General features: G+C 45.4%; 4 protein-coding genes and 1 pseudogene across 5 annotated transcripts in view; 4 read left to right on the forward strand and 1 right to left on the reverse strand.

The window, feature by feature from the left end:
- LOC125955958 (thyroid transcription factor 1-associated protein 26-like) overlaps window positions 1-48 on the forward strand; it is an 844-nt gene extending 796 nt beyond the window's left edge. Inside the window, exon 1 of the mRNA XM_049687334.1 lies at window positions 1-48. This exon is cut by the window's left edge and continues 796 nt beyond it. The gene's annotated coding sequence lies outside the window, so the exon portion shown is untranslated.
- A 439-nt stretch (window positions 49-487) lies between these two features.
- On the forward strand, window positions 488-2,592 carry LOC125955949 (syntaxin-7-like). 2 transcript variants are annotated; one of them, XM_049687322.1, is made up of 5 exons: window positions 488-662; window positions 1,009-1,054; window positions 1,139-1,432; window positions 1,510-1,949; window positions 2,040-2,592. In XM_049687322.1, the coding sequence occupies exons 3-5, from the start codon at window positions 1,182-1,184 to the stop codon at window positions 2,216-2,218; spliced, it is 870 nt and encodes a 289-aa protein (XP_049543279.1). In that variant the 5' UTR covers window positions 488-662; window positions 1,009-1,054; window positions 1,139-1,181; the 3' UTR covers window positions 2,219-2,592. The 2 variants fall into 2 exon arrangements, with proteins under 2 accessions (XP_049543279.1, XP_049543278.1); XM_049687321.1 differs by lacking the exon at window positions 1,009-1,054 and having other exon boundaries at window positions 489-662.
- Window positions 2,593-3,095: 503 nt separating this feature from the next.
- On the forward strand, window positions 3,096-4,160 carry LOC125955952 (syntaxin-7-like; annotated as a pseudogene).
- Window positions 4,161-5,432: 1,272 nt separating this feature from the next.
- Window positions 5,433-6,919, reverse strand: LOC125955932 (uncharacterized). Its single transcript, XM_049687279.1, has 2 exons — window positions 6,794-6,919; window positions 5,433-6,725 (listed from the first exon to the last, which is right to left on the reverse strand). The coding sequence occupies exons 1-2, from the start codon at window positions 6,842-6,844 to the stop codon at window positions 5,580-5,582; spliced, it is 1,197 nt and encodes a 398-aa protein (XP_049543236.1). The 5' UTR covers window positions 6,845-6,919; the 3' UTR covers window positions 5,433-5,579.
- A 167-nt stretch (window positions 6,920-7,086) lies between these two features.
- Window positions 7,087-7,500, forward strand: part of LOC125955951 (uncharacterized) — a 1,707-nt gene continuing 1,293 nt past the window's right edge. The window contains exons 1-2 of the mRNA XM_049687324.1: window positions 7,087-7,205; window positions 7,269-7,500. The exon at window positions 7,269-7,500 is cut by the window's right edge and continues 459 nt beyond it. Coding sequence (XP_049543281.1) covers window positions 7,164-7,205; window positions 7,269-7,500 — 274 coding nt within the window. The 5' untranslated portion in view covers window positions 7,087-7,163. The remainder of the gene's footprint in view (window positions 7,206-7,268) is intronic.

Here is a 7,500-nt window from a genome sequence, read left to right on the forward strand (position 1 = left end):
GACAAAACTGTGACACAAATAAACCAACAAATCTAACCACAGTGTTTTAAAAGGCGTTTTAGGCTGTTGAGGGCTAAGGAAGGATCAGAACGTTGTGAACACAGCAACAGTAAATAAACCGTGGGATAGCTGCTTCCGGTTTGGGAAGCGCCTCTTGAAGGAGCATCGTTCTCTGCAGTAACCCTTGAATAGCTTATGGTGCGGATAGTCGATGCAAAGTTGCTAATAATTCTCAAACTGTAGTAGGAGATCGAGTGTCATCTTGACGAGTCGGATTTTTATGCCTTTCATTCTGTTGGTTCCAAAGACATTTGGGGTTTTTAGTTAAATCCATTAGTGGCCTATTGGTAAATGCATATTATTAGCAGTTATTAGTAGCTACTAAGTATATTTTAGTAACTATAGTAACTCAACGACTTTGCTGGTTGAATTCAAATCCGTTCGAGTTCCACTTAACCTTTCGAGCACAATTCGAGTACGAGTTTGACAGCCAGCCGTTTGTTTTGGCTCCGTGTCCTGCGTAATAAAAATCCGATTTTCCAGCAAAAAATCCGAATAAATTGTAAAAAGTAGTGATAACGATCGCTGGAGTAAAGATAAACCACAATTTCCATCGAAGATCACCTTCCGACCTCGGATTCTCGACGCAGGAGGACGCTGTGGTAAGTTACTCGGTTCCGCGCAGGCAAAAAACCGCCCCATAACGGAACGGAAGAAACCGTAGGGCTTCCTTCCTGCTGCTGAAGAAGCCACAATCTAAACCCGATCAGCCTGGCGACCCTGGCAATGGGACGCCCCACAAAAAAAAGACGCTAGCCTGGGACAGATCACGACGGGGTCGTGGTGGTTTTTTGATAAGAAACATCATTCCCTCGCATTCCCCTCGCTGAACGCGCATTAGTCATCACACCGATCGAGTAGCGAGATCGTGTTATCTCTCCGAACCGGATTATTTACTCGGCTAACTTACTTTCGTTTTCGCTTACATGCGGCTCGGTCTACACAAAGTTGGGGAACCAAACGGCGGTGCTCAGTCGTCATCGTCAGGCCGGAAGTAGTCACACAGCTTTCTGAATTACGCCTGATCGCACACGACGGAAAGGCTTATAACCCTTCAACTCTCCCCACCTCCTCTCAGGGTCCTCCGTACGTCGAAAGGAAACTAACAGCTCCAGCCACAAATGTCGACGGAAGGTGATAGGTTTGGATTACCACGGGGTATCGGGCAGCGAGACTACGGAGCGATGAGCAGTACGGCCGGTTCTTCAACGGGTGCCACCACCCTCGGTGGCTTTAGCCCAACCGAGTTTATCTCGCTGAGCGAATCGATCGCCGCCAACACGATCATGGTGAAGCAAAGCTGGCAGTTCCTGGAGAAGGTGAACCGGCTAATCGGATCGGCCAAAGACAATCAGTCGCTGCGGGACAAGATGTAAGTAATGGTTATGAAGCACTGGGCTGGATAGTTTGATCGATTTCCAATCTCCTCTTCACTCTCCGCGCTTCTAGCAACGACAATCAAAGTGGAACGAACCAAAAGATCACGATGACGACTCGCGATCTGCAGCGACTGACGACGGTGGTTCGGAGTGGCGATAAGCAACAGAAACTGCAGGTCGAGAAGCTTACGTCCGACTTTAAGAACATGGTCCAGGCCTACTCCAAGAGCCAGCAAAGCATCGCGGCCAAGATGAAGCAGGTACTGCTGGTGAACGCCTCACAGGCCGATGATCAAGCCAGTGGGGGCGGTGACGGCGGCATGGGAGATAGTGCGTCGGAGCTGCTGCAACAGCAGCAGCAGATGCAAATCCAGCAAAGCTTGCAGTTTGAACAGCAATTGTTGCTTGAGCGTGAACAGCGCGTCCGAGAGATTGAAGCGAACGTGCTGGATGTGAACCATATAATGCGTGAGCTGAGCAGCCTTACGAACCAGCAGGGCGAAGCCATCGGTAAGGGTCGATGGGAGAGGGGAAAGATCTGTATCATAAATGGGACTGTATCATTAATCGGCCATCGTCTTATCGACATTCATTTTTTAGATTCGATTGAAAACTCTATCGCCGGCACAGCCGAGAATGTGGAGCGAGGTGCGGAGGAACTGGATAAAGCAGCCACCTATCAGAACAAGTATAGACGCAAGGTTCTAATTCTTCTGATCATTGCTGTGATACTAGGACTTATCGTTACTGGCACCATCATCTCGAAGCTGAAAAGCTAAGCCCCTTCCAATGTTATGCTATTTCGAATCAGTTCGAATGGTTTCGTAAAATCGTTTGATATTCCCTTCTATCTTCCTGTCATTCCCCTTCCCTTTCTTCAATCAGAGTATCTATTGGGCTTAGCCAAGTGTCGTGTGTGCCACGCTCGTTCAAAGCAAGTGCTTCGATACTACGTGGTACATCTATTGCATTTGCAGCAACAGCAACAGCAAACAGCAGCATAGACACATGAAGAGGGTTTTGGACACCTCGCATCGAAAGGAATCGAATGGAAAACGTTATTCAAGTGCACGTGTCTTATCTAGCGAGGGATAAGTGTTTTGTTTTCTTTTTTATATGTATTACTCGAATTAATAAAGGCTAAATATCTGGACATACATACGTGTCGATTGACGGCCTCACCCAAGGCTCAACTCTCTATAGAAATGTGCATGATGACCGGCGCTTCTCTATGATATCCTTCAGGTTCTGGCTGCAAGCAATAAGTATAGAGCATGACTTGTCCGGTTCTTATCACATTCTATGGCCCACAATACCAATTGATAGTCGCTTGTCAACTACATTCGACTGACCAAAGAACACGAGTTTTCGAGTTTGCGGGCTCCTTAAAATAAATTTTACGAACTGCTATCTCTTAACAAATGTTGCCTGTTAGTCATTATAAACGATTTCTCGACGGTTTTTTTTTATCAGTTTTTGGGTTCCCCTAAAATGACGACATTCCGAACAACTATGGCCACTACTCTGCGCCTCTCAGTCTCCAGCAAGAGCTCCACTCCGTTGGAAGTAGCCATAGCATTTTGAATAAACGGAATTTCTAACTTGAAGTATCCACCTCAGTGTTTCCTACGAAGGGAAATAGTTCTAACCGCTGCGATGGCTAGAGAGAGTGAAAGGTTTGCTTTACCTCGTGGTATTGAACAACAGGGTTACGGAGCGATGGGCAGTACGGTAGGCCCTACATTCTCAAGCTCCAACTAAACTGAGATCACCTCGTTGAGTGCCATGATAGCCGCCAACACCTTGCAAGTGAGACAAAGTTGGCAGTACCTGGAAAAGGTGGCGCCAATGATTGGCACACTGAAGGACACTCGCTCGTTGCGTTACAAAATGTGAGTATTATGGCCTCGTGCCTTAATCTAGTTCTTTTGGCATCAATACCGCTATTTACGGGTTCACCATATCTCCATGGTACAACTCAATTTGTCGTTTAGTGATTTTGATACATTCAATTTTTCAATTCAATTTTACTGTCTCTAGCCATGATAATCGAACGGGGACAAATCAACGGATCATAATGACTACACAAGATCTGCAGCGTCTAATGGGGTTAGTACCACGAGGGGAGAAAGAGAAAAGGCTCCAAGTGGATTTGCTTAAATACAAGTTTACGGAAGTGGTAAAGGCTTACACCACTAGCCAGCAGTACATCGCAGACAAAATGAAGGAGGTTCTATTGGCGAATGAGATCGTCGACGATCAAGCCAGTGATGACGGTGAAGATGTCACAGACAACAGCAGGTCGGACCTCCAACAGAAGCTGATACAAATCAAACCAGACCTGCATTTAGAACATAGACGATTACTCGAACGTGAACAGGAAATACTTGATATCGAGACAGCCGTGGTCGATGTGAACCACATAATGCGCGACCTAAGCAACCTTGTGCATCAGCAGGGCGGAGGCATCGGTAAGATCGGTTTGAAATGGAACGATCGTAACTATGAAGTCATCCATAAACGATTATTATGTCCTTTACAGATTCTATTGAAAATGCCATCACCCATGTAGCCGAGAACGTGGAGAGAGGCACAAAAGACTTAGGTAACGCAGCTACTTATCAGAATAAAAGTAGACGTAAGGTTCTAATAATTCTGATCATTGCTGTGATATTAGTTCTTCTAATTACTTGCACCATCATCTCGAAGCTGAAAAGCTAGGCTTTCCATGAAATATTTTTAAATTCCTTTAAATTTGTTACTCTCTTTCCTTTTTAATCGAAGAAGAAGGTTTGGGCACCTTAAATTTATTAGAATTGAATGGAGAGCGTTAATCAAGGGCGCGTGTCACGTTTTCGATATTGTGTTAATAAATAAAAGTTAAATATTTGAATCATACGTGTTGATTAACTTTGCAGACAGATCATTCTCCTGACAGAATCTCCGATTATTATCTATCATCTGCATTATCTGTACTTATCTGTTCAGAAGTTACAAAAAGTTCTAGAAATGGCGAACAGTAGAAGAATTCCCAGTTAGATGAAATAAGAAATAAAGGATTATTGTGTAGTTAGCAAACTATCTAAATAGTGTACGAGGATCATCAAAAAACTTTACTAAAATCCATCAGCCTTTAGCAGCATGCGAAAACAGTTGGTTGATTTTACTTTATGCATACTATTTCCCTGCATATATATTGTATTCAAATACTATAGCTCTTCGAGAAGTCGTTTTGTTTGACTAATAACCGTTTGCCAACTGCGTTCGAATGTCTACGATAACGATTTTAAATGTAGTGGATGTTTCGATTTCTCCATGGCTTTGCTTTCTAGTGCTGCTTGGTAGTCATTGTAACTACTGATTACAGGAAAGACAAAATCTATTTTTAAGGATTTGTAATAGACGTCTGAATCGACTGACATACTCTGCGCCTCACAGTCTCCAACCAAAGTTCCACTCCGTCGGAAGTAGCCATAGCGTTTTGAATCTACTTCAGCGTTTCAGCGCAAATAGTTCTAACCGCTGCTGTAATATGGCTAGAGAGAGTGAAAGGCTTGCTGTACCTTGTGGTATTGGACAACAGGGTTACGGAGCGATGGGCAGTACAGAAGGTCCTTCAAGCGCAAATTCCAGTCAAACTGAATTCACCTCGCTGAGTGCTATGATAACAGCCAACACGTTGCAAGTGAAACCAAGTTATAAATACCTGAAACAGCGGTCCATCGTGGTCAACATGGAACAGAACCTACTGACGAATGTTCAGCTGGCAAAAGATCAAGACAGTGGCAACGTTGACGCGGATTACAACACTTCGGATGTAGTAGCGATGGATGTCGGAAGCGACCAGCAGGTGCTCGATGGTGAACTTTCTCATTTTCCTCCCGCTCATATTGGTAAGCAAGTGTGCATGTGCAAGCAGGTAGTGTTGATTTCTCTTGGTTTGATCAGCGAACTATCCGTTGTCCTATCTTCATAGCTATCGTCGATCCGGAGGGTAACGCCAAGAAAGGTATCGGCGCAAAGCTAAAATTTCTGTTCTGTTGCTAGCTTCTGGTACTGATCCGTGTTGGTCGTGAATCGTATGGAACACGTTTTATACTTCTATCACATTGCACATCAGCGTTTATTGTACTACTCGATTTAATAAAAAGTATACAACCGGATGTCATACTCACTCACATGTGGCAGCAATTTCGGTACGACGAGTGATAATTCTTCCCGCAGTTTGTCGGTTCCGCAGTACAACACAAGCTTACGAAGTGAAGGAGGCAGTACAGCAACCGTATCGGGCATTAACAACGCACATCCGACCCAGAGGGACTCTAGCGTAGGGAGATTGAACGAGGCAAATGACACGGGAAAGGGTGTTACGATGGTTTCCAACCGTAGCTCCCGTAGGTTGCTGAGACGGGAAAGTTGCTGTAGCGCCTGGGAGCCGATGATTTGCAACGAAGAGATTGAAAGCACCGTTAGGGAAGTGCATGTATCACAGATGGCAATGAATGTGTTCTCTGGCGTACTGGTTTCGGCCAGTGTTAACGATTCTAGGCTTTTCAAGCGTCGATAGAAGCGCTGGGTGTAGATGGGGCGGTGCGTTTCACGTATGGGTCCAGGTCGTATCGTCAGCTTCAACTCTTTAACGCCGTCGAGCGCTAGGAGATAGAGCAAATCTTCATTGTGAGCCGGTGTATAGAAAGGGGCGGATCGATCGATCAACACATCGAGAAGGTGTAGACGCTGCATTTCGAGTTGCTGCGGAACGATCGTGTCCAGTTCCAGGTGTCGTACGGTGTCACTATGCAATCGGAGGAGTGAGCTACTGCTAAAGCATCCATTAAGACGGAGATCACGAAGCTGTGACATCGCAGGGATCGCTTTGACTACCATCTCAAGCAACTGGCTCGCTTCCTGCTTCAGGACGATTCGCAGCGACACCAACTGCTCTAGGCGATGTGGTTCGAACAAGGTCCACAGCATCCCTGAGGCCGATCTATTGCAATCGCTACGATCTTCCAGCTCTAGGTTGAGGTTTCGATAAACTCGACTGGATCGTTTCACAGCTTTTAAAAGGAATAGCCGTTTTGAATCCCCGGCGTCTTCGCCGTGCTTCCTGAAGGGTGATGCTTGGCCGTCTTTCACGTGCACCGGCCATCGTACCAGCGGAACGTAAAGCGTGAAGCGTTTGATATATCCACCGGAGAAGATGATCTCGCACCAGCGGCGGCAGGTAAGGGATGCACACTTTAAACTGTGCAGATCGAGACGATCAAATATAAAGCACAGGATCTAAAACATAAAGCCGGAAGGGGTTAAAACGGAGCAGGGCCAGTGAGAGCCTTCGGAATCGTGGTTACCTCGTAGGGAAGCTCATCGTAGCGTTGGGCATTCCGTCCTTTCCTGCTCATTACACTAGGTTTTTGGGGAATTCAACAATTTCAGCCAATTTAACGGTCCACGGCAGAATTTTTTTTCACATCTTTTGTTTATTTATCTTTTCGAATGACAGGTTCAGAAAATTGGCCGCTTAGAGGCCGCTTAGCAGTCGCTTAAGCGTGAGCGGTCACATTGCATACTTTTTGCAATAGGGGAGCTGGCCTACTGGGCCTCAGTCGCCGATCAAAATTTGGCGCGCATTTCAACTGCCAAAAATCTAGGAACGATCGAAAATCTTATCTTTTCCAACCAAAAATTGATATTGTTAAACGTGTTAATTAACGGGAAAGCATGTCGCAAAGACGCAACTACACTAATCGATTAACACATGAGGTAAACGGAAATCATTCTCGTCTGTAGCTCGCTCAAACCATACTTGCTTTTCTCGTGTTTCAGGTGTTGTGTATGGTGTTCGATCGTCTGGATCTGGAGAATGTAAAAAACGCGTCGCTCACCTGCCGACGATGGAACAACATCATCTTCTCAAGCGGATATGTGGACAGGTTCTCGTTAAATCTAGCCATAATGGACTTAAATGTATATCCTGAACCAGTGATAAGTGAAGCAGAATTGGACCATAACATCATCAACTATAGATCGACCTATGACCACCTACGTGGAAAAAAGA

Source organism: Anopheles darlingi, chromosome 3 (assembly GCF_943734745.1).
Source record: "Anopheles darlingi chromosome 3, idAnoDarlMG_H_01, whole genome shotgun sequence".
Lineage (NCBI taxonomy): Eukaryota > Metazoa > Arthropoda > Insecta > Diptera > Culicidae > Anopheles > Anopheles darlingi.